We start from the raw sequence: 17,763 nt of genomic DNA on the forward strand, positions 1-17,763 counted from the left end.
GCACCTGCCTGGGTGGCTTGCACAGATGGAGTGGGAGGAACACACCCCAGCTGGCAGCGGGGGCAGAAGGAAGGAGCGGAGGTGCTGCCATGTCCTTGCCAGTGGATCTGGGCGGCCCGCACTGGGGCGGGGAAGCCCCAGCTCAATCTTTTAGGGGCTTTAGCGGTACCTCTCACCAACGGGGGCAGGAGCGTGCCAAGAGGGAGAAATGAGGAAAGCGCTTCACCTCCATAATGAGCGGCGGCATCCGCTGTTCCATCCTCATGGGGTGCAGCTGTGGGGCAGACAGGCCTGGGTTAGTAGGGCGGCCTCCCCTAGGCCACGACCACCCCCCGCAGGCCTCCCCCAACCACCCCCGGCCATGAAGGACCTCACCCCCCCCCCCAGCTCCCCAGCCCCTCACAGCCCCCCCAGGGCCTCAAGCCACCCACCCTGTCAGCCGTCAGCTCCCCGCCGCCATCACCACCACCCCGACACGGAGGCGAACCAACAGCACAGCAGGCCGGAGCGCCGCCTGCCGCCGTGTCACCCCCTGCTGGCCGGGAGGACCAGCAGGAAAGGGGGCGGGGCCAGCCCTGAAGTGGGTGGGGCGGTGTCCCGTTGTGGGCGGGGCCAGCCCTGAAGTGGGTGGGGCAGGGCCCCGTTGTGGGCGGGGCCAGCCCCACCCTAGGCAGGGCTGGGCAGGAGCCGTGTTTGATCCAGCCCTGTGGTCTGGGGGGGGATCCCCTCGGTCCCCCACCATAGCACAGGGGGAACCACCCGCTCCCACAGGCTCCCAAATCCGGGCTTCGCCTCCAGGAACAGGGGTTTTGGGTTGTTTTCTTTTTTTTTTTTTTTTTTTTGGTCTGTTTTTCCTGTCCCGGAGCAGGGTGGGAGGAGGGACAGAGCAGCCCGCTGCGGGGATGAGCAAGGGACTCGGTTCCCAGCTCACCCAGCCAGTCCCCTCCTGCTTTTAAGTCTTAATCCTCGCCGAGAGGCAGAGCGGGATCTGGCACGGCGGTCGGAGCTTGCCCAAGGAGGACGGCCACTTGGTGAATCTGGGCAGCAGCTCGGCCTGGCTGCAAGGTTTGGGGAACTCTGGGCTTCTCACGGGGAAAGAAAAGATAGCTGAGAAATACAGAGCTTTCCAGAGGAGGCTTTGAGGCACGGCGCAAAGACCTTCAGAGATTTCCAGCCTAGTCAAACCAGTAAGTTGTCCCAGTTCCCATGGGGCTCCCATCTACAAAGGCTACTTTAGGGTAGGCAGAAACGTTTGTGCCGTGTCCTGGGAACGGGCTGGAAACCACCGGAGCAGGGATCAAGGGCTGAGCCCACAACGCTCACTCACTCAAGTCATGCATGAGGGGTTTTTTTTGGTGCAGACCTGGGGCTGGGGCTGTGCCAAGCCCCAGCACACCCACCCTGGAACAGGCACCCACCACAAGGTGCTCCGATAGCCAGGAGACACCATGCTCAGGGCCTCAGGCACAACTCCTCTCTTCCACCCAACAGCTAACAAGCTCCCCGTCCCACAGGCCATGGCATCTGCAAGAGCAAGGATACGAGAAGGTTTCCCGGGAAGAGCCTCAGCCGTGCCACCAGGGCTCGGACGGACCATGCTTCCCGGCAGAAGTGTGGCAGCACCACGAGCTAGCTCCAGCCCCTCTGAGGTGAAGCTCTCAGCATCGCACCACTGCCAGGCTCCTACAAACAGAGGATTTGGGGGAATCCCACCTCCTCAGGCACAGGAGCAGGTACCCCAGCCACCCCTGGCAGCAGAGTCCCCTTCAGCTAGCCTATTCCTGTGCTTAGCCATCTCCAAGGGGGAAAGACTTTGCCAGGACTTAAATCTCCTTTATCATTCCCCATATGCACTACAGCATGCTTGCAAATGTCCTGCACACCTCTCTTCTCCTGCCTCGATTCCCCCCAGCTTTCCGCAGAGGGCTGAAGTCTCTTCTCAGATCTCTCACCCAGACCTGCATCCTTTTTCCAAGGCCAGTCCTCCAGCACCAAGTAAAGGGGAAGTGTTATCTCCAAATCCCCAAACAGTATGTACCTGCCTTCTGTGGGTTCAGTGTCAGCTTGTGCCCCAGTCTCATTCCACATCCTTCTGCAGCTGCTGCTGCCTGCTCGCTTCCAGTGTGCCCATTTTCTCCTCCACAGCCACCCTAACCTCTACTATTTCTCCAGTTCAACAAGACTGTAGTAAAGCCTTTTCTTGCCCTCCTAGTTTGGGGTCAGGCACACATTGTCAGCCTGGTCAGTCAGGCCAGCAAGGGCTAGAAACCAGCCCAGGCTTCCCTCTTTCTCACAGAAAACCAGCAAAACCAACTCAATGGACTCAGTTTTCCCATTTTTTTGAGCTGTTCATATTCTGGGAATTGCATCTAAATGGAGGATGTTCCTTGTGAGGCCATGATAGACCACAGAGCCACATGACCTTGAGAGGAAGGGTGCCAAACAGGCTGGGGATGCTGAAAGCTGCCATGCCTGGAGAGCCACTGGTCTCCACGTGGTCTTCATGCCTGGAAGCATGAGGAGATGCTTAAACATGAAAGCTCCAGGTCAGAGTTACAAGGGTTTGGGGGTTGAAAGCTGTGTCCCATTCCATCAACTGGTATAAACAGCTTCAGAAGCACCTGCATACTTCAGCCAAGCTCCTTTGCAGGTTACACTTGAGCCTGCAAGTGGTGGTCCAGCTGCTGGATCCCTCATTTTGGGATCAACCACACCAGGAGACCAATAAAACCCTCTGCTCTGCCAGCCGTCTGCATTCAAGACCTGCCATGGTAAGCAGCACAAATACAAAGGAAGCAATTGAGGGCAAAGCAGGACCCACCAGGAGGAAGCCCCGCAGCCACTGGGTCTCTGCAGACTCCTTGGCTGCAGCCCTGCCTGGGGCAGCTCTGGAGAGGGCAGCTGAGGACACTGCAGTGGGCTCACATGAGACAGCAATGACCTGGAATGATCAGTCCATCCCTTCCCCCCTGTCTGCCAGCCAGAGGCAGTGAATTAACCGTTTTCTTGCCTTTTTGAGAAGGACTGAACTTATCACATAGCCAGGGAGCTCAGTTCATCTCAATACTGCAAGAAATACCCACCGTGACTTGATGGAGAAAGCCTCCAGGGCCTTCTAGCTGAAGAACCACTAGGTCTTTGGCGGGTTCAGTGGCCCAGTTTACCCTACAGTCACTAGCAACGCCATCATTGCAGTCACTGGAGACGAGGATGAGATACGAGGTCTAGCGGCAGGCATGCCCCAGACTCCACCAACTGCATTGACAAGGGCTCCAGCAGCCGTCGTAGGAGTCACAGGTCAGTAGCTCAGGCAAAAAATGAGCAAAGGGGAAATACAGGCAAAGCAGACATCAATAAAACTTCTGTGAGTTTAGAGGTGTCCAGACTGGGATCTTTGGTTGGGCCAGGAAGGGAAAGCCAGTAAGAATAGCCTTTCATACAATAAAAGCACTGAACTCCTGTAGTATTTTCTCCTCAAAGTCATAGTATCTATTTCTGACCACGGAGGAGGGTCTTTTCAACTTTCCACAGAAAAGCAAGCCAAAAAAAACCAAGCAGGAAAAGGAAAGGGGTTAGAACAAGCACTTTGTTCACTCCAGACAAGGCCATTGGACACCAGTTTGTGTCACTGGACCAGCAGGACCGTGTTACACTCAGCACTGGCACATCCGAACCTGGGACCTGGCGATTGAAATTCCCTGGAAGGCAAGACAACCTCAGCAGCCTCTGAAAGAGATGTATGTTGTGAAGCACCCAGCACTGTGAAATCAGTAAAAACCCAGCCCTGCAAGCCAGTTGCTCGGTGAAGAAAGCAGACAATGAAGCCCTGCTTCCTCCAGAGTGGATTCTCCTGTGGCTGATAGCCACTGACATGAGTCTTCCCCCTCTACCATCTGCTGATTTTCATAAATCCTGCAGGGACCTCCTGCCTCGGAGACCTCTATCCCTCGTTCAGACGTTGTCAAAGGCAGGGTGAGGCATTATCAGGACATCGATCAATACAGGCAGAGTCCAAGACAAACATTTCTTGGGAGGATGCAGAAAAAAAGGGTGCTTGAGCCAACCATGCCATTTCGCCAGCGATTAACCATGAGCATCATTAGAAGGGCACTAGGCACTGCAGGCTGTCGAGGCAGGAGGCGGGACGTGTCTTTCCCATGATTAAACGCTTTCTAATCTGAAGTTGATAAATAACAAACTGCCATAGAAACATCAGATGTTGTCACCACACGGTCAGCAGCGGAGAACAAGGAGAGAAATCAATGTTTGCTAAACAGGCAATGAGCTTGTAAAGTTGGCGGAGGGAGCGGCTTGGGGGGGAAAGGGCTCGGGGCAGGCGGCGGGGGGGGGGGACTTTCTTCAGTACTTGGCGGCTTCGAGACCTGTGCTAGCCCTTGCCCTCCCCCCTGATCCTGCTCTGCAATGCTGGGAGGCATCAAGCCCATTCCCCCCCTTCCCAGCTGGGTCTCAGGCTCTTGCTCACAGCCAGCCCTAGCCACGATGCTGTGCTGGTCACCGATGCAAAGAGTTTTTGGGAGAGGGGTGCAAGCAAAATGCCAGCTTTGCCCGTGCAGGTCAGCTAGCAGCACAACCGTGTGATGTGGAGGTTCAAGGGATGGGGAGACGGCAGGGCACTTGCTCCAGGTGCAAGGGGGGGCCCCTCCTCGGGGCGAGGGACCCTCCCCGAGCACGGGCGTGCGTGGGACAACGGTTGTGCCTGTTGTCCGGGCCCTGGGATTATGCAGTACAGTCTCTTTCTCATACATGCACCTGCATGAAACTCCAGCCTCCAAGGGAATCGGCAAACAATGGGGAGGATAATCATCAATCAAAAACCATGGCAAGTACCTGGCAGTACCCCTTTAAAGGCACACATTATAAATAGACTGTATTTATATACAGATTTGGTTCAATATCAGCATTTATTGTCTCCTAGTTAAATATTGACCTGAGTAAATATTTGTTTCTCTGATCATTTGGTTTTGATATTGACCTCGATCGACGTTATTTTCTGTTTGTTCCTCAAGTCTTCTGGAACTCTCTGCAAAACGGGATTAGCAAAGAAACCCCTAGGACTCTTCCTTTCAAGTACACACAGGGCCAAACGTTTAGCTGCTGTAAATAAGAAAGCACTGTTGCGGGCAGCAGAGCCAAACTCTGTGCTTATGTAGGTGGGTGCTGGGCTGCAGAAGGCCCCGGCTGCACTCCTCCGCTTGCTCTATCTCAAAGAGGTTAGGAGCAACTCCAAGAAACCAGTGCTGCCCTCAAAGCATTCAGCTGTGTCTGCGTTACATGCAGTGGGGGAAGATTCCTCTTCACTAGCTTTGGCCACCAGGAAAGTGGGCATCTAAGCTGAAGTCTCTGTGCAAGCTCTCTCTGGAGTCCATGGAGAAGACTGCTAGAGGTGATCTATCCCACCAGCTTTCCATCTCAAAGCTGGCACATCTTTCCACCTACAAGAGCAGCTCCTGGAGCAGGACAAAGATATACCCTTTCTCTGGGTTTCTGCCTGGAGTTCATGGATGGCCCAGGAGCTGAGCCACACTGCTCTGGAGGGTTATTCTGATACTGTTTTCTGCCCTTGTGTTCAAACTACCCAAAGTAATTATCACCTCTCAGAAACAAGGAATTTTCTTGAGGCCAAGAGTCACCACCAGTGTGGTGTGGGCAGCTGGGAGGTTGGCTGGCCTCTGGCTGAGCCAGTAGGCAGCGACATTTCCAGCAGACTTGCTGACTCTGTTTGCTATTCCTTTCCCCTGACAACTGATAAAGACTCACTCAAAGCCAATCTACCTTGGTTATTTATCACAGAAATCATGCCACAGAAATCAGCAATGCCAAAGGCCAAAGAAACCAGGAGAAACACCCTCATCCAACTCCAAGGTCAAGTGCCTGGAAGAGGAGCAGTTTGGAACAGCTGGGCTCCAGTGGGCTTTAAGAGAGCAAGCAGAAACTTTTCAAAAAATAAAGCCATAAATGGACTGAAAAATAACTAGCAGGGTAGACCTTGGAGACACTGAGCTTGGAGAAAGCTCTGGCCCAGCTGCACCATCTCTAGGCTTTACTGAACACAGTGCCCATTCAGCCCATCTGGCCTTAGGCAGGTCTAGATGAGGGGGGGGGTCCCAGGTTGACATCAGAGCAGCTCCACACTGGTTTTCCCCTTTTGCAGAACTACCGAGCGCAACCTTGGCACTGGATGGAGCCCAAAGGCGGGTGGGGAAACGGGGACAGCTTTCTCTCCTCACCCATTGCTCCCTGCTCTGCCCTGGCAGGACGGCAGCTCTCTTTAAGAGTGGGAAGGGAGGACATGAGGACTTAAGGCAGCTTTCTATTTCTGAGCTGCTCTTGTTCAGCAAAGGCTGGGGTCAAGCCCATCAAAGCCAGCCAGAGGCTTTCCGTCAAGCTAAGTGGGCACCCACTGTTGGAGGCAGGAGGCTGAGCTGGATAGACTTTTGGTGTGAGCTGGTACAGCCATTTGGATGTTTTTTCTGGAAAGATGAAACAATCCAATGTTATTTCAATTCCTGGAAGATCAGGAGCCTTGGAGATACTTCAGCCCCAGCCAAAACATGCAGGAGCTCAAGCGTTCCCCCAGTTTATGCATGCATACAATCAAAAGTTGAATTTGGATAGCTATGCAGCCCCTGCCAGTACCATCAACTAGAAGCAGGCTCACCTGCAGCTCCATTTCTCCTTCTTGGTTGCAGCGTCTGCTCCAGCACACCCTCTGCCCTGAATCTGAGAAGATGGAGGCTCTCAGATGTCACCATTCCCCAGGATGACCTGGACAAATTTATCCACCTGTTTCTAACTACTGCATAGCCATAGGACACTGGGCTTGTCCTCGAGACCTCCAGCTCCCCTCTGGTTACACATCCGTGCCGCAGGTCCTGAACCGACTGTGACAAGGGAGAGGCTGTTAGAGCTCACAGGGAGCTTCCCCAACTGGGTTTTGGGTGGGATTCGTTCCGCCTCACTCAAACCATCTAAAAGCTCACACTCATCACCTCGCCTCCTCCGAGGAGAAGAAAAGAAGCACATTCCCAGGGCAGGGTCTGACAAAGGCAGAGCGAGTCATCCGCTGCTTGCTGGGGCTTGTGAAGTCCTCCTGGCATTCAGCAAGTGATAAAACAGGCCAAAAAGCCTGTTCTTCCCAGTACAACATGCAAGGCAGACCCAATACCCCATGCACGTCTGTGAAAAGCAAGGTCAGGTTTCAGGTACAGACAGCAAATCCCACCGTCCTTGTGGCCCTCAACTTCCTCGCCAAACCAGTTAGCAAAACAAAACAAAACAAACCCTAAGGCAGGTGAAAACACTGGGTTTGAACGAGTAGGTCTTTGGGCCAACTTCTTTCTTCCAAGCTTGCACGGTACCTGGCACAGTACAAGGCCAGGAAGATACTGCCAGAACCAGGGACCGAGGCAGATGCTGGAGCAGGTCCGCCTGCTGCAGCCCCTTCTGCTGTGCATGCTACCCTATGTTTTTCCCAGCATCTGTGCTGCTAGGACAGCCCTTCTGTTAGCCTGAGAGCAGAAAGCCTTGAAGAGTTTCCTCAAGATCCATTCCCTCCAGCTTAAACCCTCTCTTTCCATATTTTCCCTGTATAGACATGAATTGCCGCTTGCTGTTAATTAAGGGAGACTGATTATGGCACAGGCCAGTAACAGGTAGTTGATAGTTCCCGTGGAGAAGGCACCGAGCCCTGGAGAAGCTCCAGCCAGAGTATTTTGGAGCCTGGGGTTTGCCAGCCCCTGGGAAACACAAGGGCTGTGACACTCGTCGTGTCCCAGAGGTAACACCAAACAGTCAGCCAAGCTACTGATTTTGAGTTCCCCCAAAAGCACGACGCAGAACCACAAAACCACCAAATATTGAAAGTTGCTCAGAATGAAACATTATGTTCTAAAACGACAGCATTTTGAATGATCAGTTGGGAAGGGGAGATGCCCCAATTTTTCTATTCAATTTAACAAACTTGGGTCATTTCCACATTTTAGAAAACACCATCAAACCTTGTATTCATTGCAAGAAGGATTTTCATTTAACTATATTCAGCCACCCCTGGGTTCAGCTCCCTAAACTGTCCTTGAGGAGCAGCAAAATGGAAAATGATAATGTTATACAGGCAGCATTAAAACGATGGGCTGAATTGGCTGGTGAGTAGGTACCCACATATCTCAGCCCTCTCCAGGATGGGTTCAGATTCATGAAACAAATTGCCTTAGATATGATAGACGTGATATAACAGATGGATAATATTGTTTTCTCCTGCGAGTGATAAGTACCTGTGTTTTCAGACCAGCTGTACTGGGACCAATTTCTTGCCATTCTCTTCTCCTGCTTGTACTGGAAATACTACAAAGAGCAAGGTCATTAAATGCATTTTAATACTTGCAAATCCTGTCCTTGGTGGAAACTTGAAGGTCCCCATCACATTAAAAAAAAATTAAAAAATAATAATTTTCAAAGAATTCTCCAAGCATTTCTGAACTTAATGAAAGATTCTTTGTTTGAGTTTCAATCTGAGCTTGGAAGGGGCTGAACCTCTTTGATGTGGTAAACAGCCCATGGGGTTTTTTTGAGAGTTTTCATGCTAGCTCAAGTTCTGAGAACATCTGAATTGTAAACATTAGTTATCCAATCCCCAAACACCAACTGTACCCTGTGACTCATGTAATTCACCAATGGAGCACAAGAAAAGCAAATATTCTAATCAAGGGGCTCAGCTAACAAGACGGTTGTAAGTGTGATTATTTGCAGTGGATGGGTTAGATAAAAGAACTCACTGGACCAGAGAAAGAGAACAAAATAGCGTAGGTAGCTGACCAAACAGGTTTGAGAGGGGAAAATTCACAGTTGATGATGCACCGGCCAGAAATGCATTACCCTAGACCTTCGTGAGTAATTTCAGATGACTGTGTTTGCTTCCCACACCGTTCAGGAAGAGTGATAAAGGGAAATCCGATGCATTTATTATGGAGTCGGAGTCCCCTGCTCATTTCCTCCCTTAAATACCTGCCTTCTCAGTGTTCCAAAAAAAAAAATTTTAAAAAAAACAAACAACCCCACAACATGCTTTTCTAGCTAATTTGCAACCTCTCCCATGTCAGCAAGTGGAAAACAGGCTCCAGCGAGGGCTGCGCAGGAGGACAAGGAACAGCACACCTGTAATCTTTTTCTTTCTCGGCACTGTCCCTTTCTCTCGCTCCCCACCTTGCCGAGCCAAACTTCCCCCAAGCAGAACAATCAGTCTTTGTACCACCCGGACAAAGCCATTGTGCTCCAGAGAGCTCAAAGTTCGGCCAAGCCGTTTCATCCTACACCTTGTCTGCTTCCAGCAGCGCTTGCATGCGCACCCCCCCACACACGGGGAAGTCTGTGGGTTTGGGGGATTAAGAAAAATAAAATAACAAACGTGGTGGCTGAGATCCCCCAAATTTCCCGGTCTTTGGCTCACTGGTAACACTGGTTTTGTCCCAAGCCTGCTGCACAGTAGCAAGCTCCACGCTGACTTTGGACCTTCTCCCACGACAGGATCTGATCTGCGATGAGACCACCACCACCCCCCGGACACAGGGCTGCGGCGGGCGGGCGTCCTGCCTGGGGACTGTCCCTGAGGGTCTTCCTACAAGAGCAGAGGGACAAATTCATCCTTTCTGGGGACTCTAGCTTCATTTCCCGTGGCCCTGCAGACACCTGCCAGGCGGAAAGCCCATCAGACTTGCAAATCTGCGGGCTGGTCCTGAAAGCATCAGGCTCCAGCTGATCCCAAAGCAAAACAGCCTGAAAAGATCCTGAGATCCCTCTAGCCGGAGGCCACGCAGGGCTCAGCCGCACCAGCTGCCAACCCACCATCTTGACTTGTGCTGAGAGGGATCGAGTGAGCCCGTTCTTCCTTGCCCAGCCTTTAACTTGACATCTCTGTATCACCAATCTGTTTCTGCACACCCCTCGAGCCTGCACAGCCTGCTGGCACCCTTTCAAAATGAATTTTGCACACTTCTGCGGAACGCACGGACATCTTTGAACCCTTCTGCAAAGCCAGGAGGATCCCAGAGGGCGGAACATCCCGGCCGCCCAAGCGGGAGTGAAGAACTGTGACTTCACACTGCCCACAAAAGCACGTTACACAGACCGAGCAGCTCAGAGAGAGGAAGAAAAAGACGGGACCAAGCCACTGAGTCCTTGGCAGATCACACCAGCCTGCTCCATTTCCACGCCTGTTTGCACAGTTGTAAGTGTGGGATCCTGGCAGAGGCCTGAGCTCAGCTCCCTGCTCAGCTGGCGGAGTAAAGGATGGTCGAGGACCGAAGGCTCCTGCCATGTTGTGAATCCCGGCTCGTCTGACACATGGCGGTGCAAAGCCCGCGTAGGGCCCTTGCACCATCATGATCCGGCAGAGATAGGCAGGGGAATACCTTCACGTGCAACAGCGCGAGCTCAAAGCCTGTCCTCAAACGTGGGCACAGCCTCGAAAACAGGCACTACCCTGTTGAGCTCATGTCTGTGGTGTCCCCATATGCGGGGCCACATTCAGCAGCGTGACCTTCTTCTCCTGAGGAGGACCCCGGGAGAGGACACAATATTTTCAGTCCCCTCTGAGCAAGCAAGGAGTGACATTAAACTGAAGAAAAATGCCCACACTCTGCTACCCTCAGCCACAACAAGCTGTCAATGTCTCATGACAGGCCCAGAGCAAAACTCCAAAGCTACCATCTCCCCTTTCCCTGCAGAAAAGCTGAATTCATTCATTGCATGCAACTCCTGACAGCCCAAGGAAATGAATCACTCCTTGACAGCTGTGCTGCAGACTTCTACATCTCTACTAATAAATAAAGTGGAGCAGAAATCCTTCCTGGCCCTGATGCAAACCACATCTGTACGAGAATGAGCCATCACCCTGGTTCCAACTAGGCTGTGCAAGATGCTGGACCACCGGGGAGCAGGAAAACCCATCCCTGCTCCAGGAGAGAGCCACCGTCTAGTCGTCACCCCAGCGCAGCCACATTCATGACAAGGATGTGGCCAAAGGGGCTTAGACCCATGAGATGCGGGACACAGCACACAGGGCCCCATGGGGACAGAGCAGGATTGAAACAGCTCCTGCATTGTCCAGAAAGCTGGAGCACACCTAAAAATACTTGGCCCAGCTTCTCCTGTGATACCAGAAGCAAAATCCCTGCCAGAATAGAGTCAGAGGAACACCGCAGCACCTACATCCACTCTGCTGAAAGGGTCTGGGAAATGCCATTTGCAGCACTGAGGATCTGAAGCACCAGGAAAAGTTCTCGGGGGAACAGCACCATCCTGATACCATCTAATCTGTTCAAACACCTCCCAGATGCTGGAGCTGTTTTCTTCCTATGTGAGCCCCCCACCCAGCCCTCGGGCAGGGTAGAAGGGAGGTGTGCCAAGCACAGGGGTGAGAAACTGGCTGTGGGGTAGGAACTGGGGTTAGAGGACACACGGGGAGCCATTTGCTCCCATTTCTCAGCTTGCAGCAGCGTAGCCCACCCAAGAAAAGTGGGGCAATGAAGGATGAGCTGGGTTGGGGCTATTCCCAGCCATGTTCACCAGGATCTTCCTCGTCACCCGTGACAGCCTCTGTCCCCACTGGGTGCTCATTGGCCTCAACACAACTGCCCTTGGGGCTCCTGATACAGGTAGGCAAGGGGTTAAAACAAAGGACTGTCCATCACTCTTCCCAGCAGCTTCTTTGCCAGGTCCTGACCTCACTCAACCCTGCTGCAAACCCAAGTGACCCTCCAACATCAGACAGCAGCTCTGAGTTCATGGCCGGTACAACCCACTGAGACAGGCGCTGCCTTCCCCAAATCCTCGAGGACAGGCGATTGCACCCAGCAGGCGATGGCAGGGCCAACACCCCCGATAGCCCCCATTCTCCCCACCCCTTAATTGTAGCAAACCCAACCGTGGAGACGAGCGCGAGCTACCCCTTCCACCTCACCAGCACCTCGTGCTCCTCACAACTGCAGGAAAGTCCATTAGGAGCCAGATCCTGTCCTGCACGTGTTGGGCAGGGAGCAGGAGAAGTGCCTTCTCCTTCCTGACCACTCTGGCAACCTTCCTTCTAGAAACAGCTCCAGGATCGTGGAAACCTGGGTCTGTTCTCACCATCTCACTTTCCATCACCGTGGCTGTCTGCCCAGGGACAGCTCTCCCAAGAGGGCAGGGATCGGGGCTTGCACCGCTGAGAACCACGCTTACACCCAAGGGAGACCATGGCATAAAGCCACAGGTGCCTCCAGGAGACTCAGGAGGGATGGGGTGGCTTAGAGGACTTGGCAATGGGGTAGCTCATCTACTGTGAAGTCAAGCCCAGCCCAAAGGGACACAGTCACCCATCTGACAAGCAGCAGATGATCCCAGGAGGGTTTCCCAGCCCCAGGTAACAACAAGGTGCCCAGGAGCTGCTTTGGCTCATCAGACCTGGAGAGTGAAGGGCAGCAAGGTGGGAGCAGCAGATGAGTCCCGGTGCCCCCGCAGCCCCTTTGCTCATCAGGGGGTATCTGACAGCCACGCAAAGGGACCGTCTCCTCTTCTGAAATGCTTCCCTGAACATGCCTTGCTTTTGGTTTCATTTATTATTATTTTTTACCTTCCTTCTAGCATCGACCTCTTGAGATTTAAAGGGGAAAAATCTGTTTCTAGCCGATCTGACTCAAATCAGAAAGGAAAAGTGCTTTTCTCTCACAAGCCCTTTTCTCACCTCTTTTCTCTTTTTGTTTGTTTTTTTTAATTTGGGGCAGGGCAGCTGGAAAGGCAGAGAAAAGGCAAAGAAAACCGATCGTAAACTCCACCAAGGATCTATTTCCACCTGACTCGGATCGAATAAAATTTTCAACAGCAAATAGCTCCCACCTTCCACTCTTGTTTGAAAAGCGATTTGTGGAGTTGGGGGGGGGACGACTTTGCAACCAGCGAGATAAAGGGATTAGCTGTGAGTTTGCTCCTTTCTTTGCCTGAGATCAGCAAGACAGAAGTCAGGAGAGCTGGAGCAGCGGGAAATGCCCCGTGGGCGATAGCCAGTGCCGGAGCTCCGACAGGTCATAGCCTTTTCCATGAGTCTTGTCAAACTGCTCTGATAAACACCCTCCCAGAGCAAAGGGTTTCCCAGACATGCAGCCATCCAGCTTTTCCACCCTCCAGCTATGGCAGCTTCTACAGCATCTTTTCTACAACGACCACAGCTTTTGGCTTTTGTTAAGAGAGAAAAGGGGCCAACACACGGAAAACTCCTCCCCTGGAGATGTGGGGTCCAGCCTTGGGCTGTCAGGGTTTTGCCACACATTACGTTTCACCCTGGGTGGGTTTGCCAAGAAGTCCCGATGCGGCTGTTGGGGGCTGAGCGGGTGGTACACGGAGCACGGGTGAGCTGGTACTCAGCTCCAGCCCTGCAGCTTTCCAGCCTCCATCCCAGGGACCCCGTTGTCCATAAAGGGACCCAGGATGGTCTTATGGCAAAGGGATGACTTCTCCGATCGGCCACCCCTAAGGCCCAGCCTCGGCTGCCTCCACCCCAGAGCAAACTGGTGGTGGGGTGGCACTGCCCCAGGGACCAAACTGGGGTGAGAAACCCCTCTTCCCTTTGAAGGGCAGCAAGGTTGGTGTCGTGGGATGAAGGTGTTTCCAACCATGGGTGGGCTCCGCATCCCCCCATCCCGTGTGAGGAGGATGAGAGGAGGCACGGGGCTGGCCAAAACCAGGAGGCACCGCTGCCCGTCCACCCCCCACGGCCACGGCCAAGGTGTGGGGCGACCACCAGCCCCACTGCCTAATCCCACCCGGCAGCAGGGGCTACAAAGGTGGAGAGAAAGCAAACCTCACCCTCCCTCTAGACCAAACAGGGAGCTGCCACCCTTTCCCACCGGGGACGGGCCCCAGAGATAACCCACACCTTTCTGAAGAGCTACCACCCGACCCTCCGAATTCGGATAACCCACCCGAACCCAGTACGGAGGTGCAGGGGCTCCGCCAGCCCCAGGGTTACGGGACCACCGGAGGGGAAGGAGGAGTGGGCTGCATGACCCTCTCCCCCCATTTTGACCCCTACATCTGCAACCGCCACTTGCGGCCGCTGTGGATGCCGGATCGCCAGGGCGTCATATGGAAATACGGCAATGGAGACGCTGCTTTCGTCTCTCCACCTCCCTCTTGAAGGACGGAGTCCCATAACTGGCCCTTGGGACACCAGCACCGCTGGGAGAGGGGAAGCGGGCAGCCAGTACACAGCCCCAACCCCTGCCCCGTGCCAAACCAGAGCCGCCCACCATGGGGATGCCCTCCTGGGAGTCCCCAGAGGAACGTCGACGGGGGGACGAGGGGGGTCCCTGCGGGGCGGCCACGGAGCGAGGGGCTGGAGCTGCCCTCCCGCCCCGATCAAAATGGCGCTGGGGACGTGGGGCGCAGGGTTAATCATTAGCCGCCGGTGGTGCTGGGCACCCCACGGCCCAGCTCGCCCCATTCCTCCCGGGGGGAAAAGGGGCTGAGACAGCGGCAGCAGAGTGGGAGCAGGCCTGGCTCACCCCCCCCTTTCCCACCAGGAAGAGCAGCCGAAGGCTCTTCGTGGCGGGACGAGGGGTCCGTCACCCAAAACACCAACGAGGAGCGTTGCCCCCTTGCCTGGGACGGGCGGCAGGGCTTGAGCGTGCTTCTGCCGCGGCCCCGGACAGGGGTGGGCGTGCAAGAGGGGCACGCATGCAGCAGTGTCCCAAAGCCGCTTATCCGGGTCTTTATCTCCAGCGCATGCGGCGGGGGGGGGACGCTGATGGGGAATTTCAAGGAGCATTCCTTCCCCGCCATGGCGGCAGAAAAAATAAATATAATAAAAGAGAAAAATAACCTCTCATTTCCCGCCCCCCCATCACACACAGACACAGCAATCCCGTTGCCCACGTCTTTCCCAGCGAGCCGGCGGCGGCACGGAGCCCCTTGGTACCCCCTCACCTGCCGGCCCCGGGGGAGAGGGACCGAGCCCCGGCTGCGGGGAGCGAGCAAGACCCAGGATCTCCTCCAAAACAGGCAACAGGGCGTTTCGAAGAAAGGCAAGAGGGGAAAAAAAAAAAAAAAAAAAATGAAACCCAACACGCCCAAAAAAAAATCCGGCAGAGGGGGAAGCACGAGCGTACAAAGCGACGGAGTTGTTTGAGCAAAGAGCGGAAAAACAAAGCAGAATTAAGTGAAAATCCACGCTTGCGTTTGCAGGAGGCATTAGCAGCCTCTGTGCACCTGAGCGGGCGAAGCTGGCCCCTTCCCGCTGCCCCACGGCAAACCGCCGGCCTCCACCTTACCTGCGCCAGGTCGGGCGGGTTTTCCAGGGACCGGGTGGGGGGTTTGATGTCCTCAAAGACGGGGGTGTCTTCGCCGGGTTCCCCCGACATGGTGATGGGCTTCAGCGGCGTAAACGCCGAAGCGTCCTCGGGGAGCAGGGTGTGCAGCACCAGCCCGCTGCTCATTCCTCCCGTGCCCCTTGCGCCCACTCCCCCGGGGGGAAAACAATTCTTATTTAAAAATAATATAAAAAAATAAAGGAAAAAAAAAAAAGAGGGGGGAAAAAAAAAAGGAAGGGGAGGGGAAAGGGAAAAAAGAGGCGAGCCGGAGCGAGTTGCTAATCCTGGGACGCCAGGTGCCGGGTCGCGGGAAGGCTTTACCTGGGCTGCGGGAGGAGGAACGCCAACCTGGAAGCGGCGGCGAGGCCGTGCCGAGCCAATCAGGCTCCCGCCGATAGCCCCGCCGGCAGCTCCACCGGGCCACCGGCAGATAAAAGGCTGCCGGGAGCGAGCGGGTGGCCGGGAGCTTCGTCGTCAGCCATGCTCTACCACGGCGCCCGGGCAGCACCAACACGGCGCATCGGCTCTTGCCGGGACGGAGGGACTTGGTCCCGCCGGTGCCACCCCAACTCCGGACCCCCCACCGGGGCTGGAGCCCACCTGCGTGGCTGGGGAAAGGTCAAAACAACCCGCAGCAGGGAAACGCTCTCCTAAATTGAGTCCTCTGTGCTGAAACAAGGGGTTTGTTTTAGTTTTTAAAAGCGATAGCTTTTTTTTTTAATGAGAAAATGCCGTTTTCCAATGAACGGTTGAACTTTGCACGAAAACTGATTTTTAAAGACAAGGAGATTGCTGCTTGCTCTCACTTCTCATTCCCAGAGGAGAAAAAGGGAAGGATCAAAAATAAATAGATTAAGTGAAGGGGTAAAGGGATAAACCTTGGGGGGAAAAAAACAACACCACAACAACAAAGGAAAAGTTTAAAAGGCGCAGATATGAGGGCACAGTGCTTTCCAGCTCAGCTCCTACAGAGAAACCAAACAACTGTGTTTGGGTTTCTCTTTTTGAGAGAGGGGGAAAAAAGGAGAGTAAAAAGCCAGAGCAACACAGGAATAAAAATCACATTTCTGGGGGGAAAAAAACAAACCAAACCATTTCTCATCCAGACGCATCCAGCCCCAACTGTCCCCAGCACCTTCTCCAGGAGCTGTACTGTGTCAGGCTAAGTAAGAGCCCAATCGCAGGGTCTTCTCTCCCACTCCAGGCTCATGCACCCCAAATCAGCCCCGAGACCTCCCTTCCCCGCTTTCTGCTGCCTCCTGGGCAGGATCCCACCTCGGCTGCGCCTTTGCAGGGGGGGCTGCTGCTGTCACCCCCTCCCGGGACATCCCCAGCACCTTCAGGGGACTCGGGGACCAGAAAAATGGGGAAAGCCTATTCCCATGGGGTTGCTGACACCCCGGTGAGCGCGGGGGTGCCACGGGGACTTCACACCAGCCACACACGTGGTCCAGGTCCACGATCATTCAAACGATGCCAGGAGCCATGGCCGGCGAGTTTTGGTGTCTCACAGCTGGCATTCCCCCATGCCACATCCAAGCCAGGGTCCAAAAAGCATCAGCTGGGGGCTGAGCATCCCAGAGAGCGGGGCAAGGGGTGATGGCTCCAAAACTCCACTTGGGAAACACCTTCCCCGAGGGCACCAACTTTACAGAGTTGGCATAAAACATCCTCTAGTTGCAAGAAAACTTTGCCCTGAGCAGGATGAGGCCCTTAATAAACACAGGGAAAGCAGCGTGGGATAGGGATCAGTCGGGTTTTAACAAACCCTGGCTTCCAGCAGCATAAACACACAACGAATACAAACGGTTTCTATCAATGCGAGACTTTGGACCAACATCGAGGTCCTCCCGAGGAGCCGCTCATGCTGAACAAGGGAAAATTCAGCTCTCGCGGCAGTGGGATGGGACATTCAGAAATGTTGAGCCCTTGGAAAAGCAAACAAGGGGGAACAGCTTGGGCCTTGCCAGGAGCATCTTCCCCGCGTGGCTTTGCTTTCCAGGGAAGCCATGCTGCTGCTGGAGCAGATACCAGGGACAGGATGGGCTCGTAGGTGATGCCAGGGAGATGGGGGACATCTCCACCAAGCCTCGCAGAACCAACCACGCGTGGAAATTGAAACCCACCACGCAACGAAAGCTCGATGCTCGCAGCTGAGGGTGGGGGTCCTGGGGTGTGAGGGACACAGGCAGCAGGGTTGCACCCTGCAAAGGCAGGCGTGGGGCTGGCTCTGTGGTGCCGTCTTCCCATCTCTGGAGGAGGTGGTAACAACAACTGAAGCGCGTCTTGGAAAGCAGCTAGACGATGATCAACATCACACTCCTCATCATACAGCCTTGAGGAATGCTCTGGTATGCTATTATGAATATAAGAACTTTGGGCAGAAAATATCAGCGTTAATACCTGA

The 17,763-nt window shown here is 54.2% G+C and overlaps 1 protein-coding gene across 2 annotated transcripts in view; it reads right to left on the minus strand.

Moving 5' to 3' along the window:
• Positions 1 to 16,565, minus strand: part of LOC104311111 (Krueppel-like factor 5) — a 29,381-nt gene extending 12,816 nt beyond the window's left edge. The window contains exons 1-2 of one of the 2 annotated variants that reach the window (XM_069810850.1): positions 15,318 to 16,565; positions 227 to 274 (exon numbers count right to left, since the gene is read on the minus strand). In XM_069810850.1, the coding sequence (XP_069666951.1) occupies positions 227 to 274; positions 15,318 to 15,482 (213 nt within the window). In that variant the 5' untranslated portion in view covers positions 15,483 to 16,565. Of the gene's footprint in view, positions 1 to 226; positions 275 to 14,973; positions 15,261 to 15,317 lie in introns of those variants that run through there. The other variant, XM_069810851.1, reaches the window with a different exon arrangement.
• Between the last annotated feature and the right edge of the window lie 1,198 nt (positions 16,566 to 17,763).

The sequence above is a fragment of the Haliaeetus albicilla genome, chromosome 23 (assembly GCF_947461875.1).
Source record: "Haliaeetus albicilla chromosome 23, bHalAlb1.1, whole genome shotgun sequence".
Taxonomy (NCBI): domain Eukaryota; kingdom Metazoa; phylum Chordata; class Aves; order Accipitriformes; family Accipitridae; genus Haliaeetus; species Haliaeetus albicilla.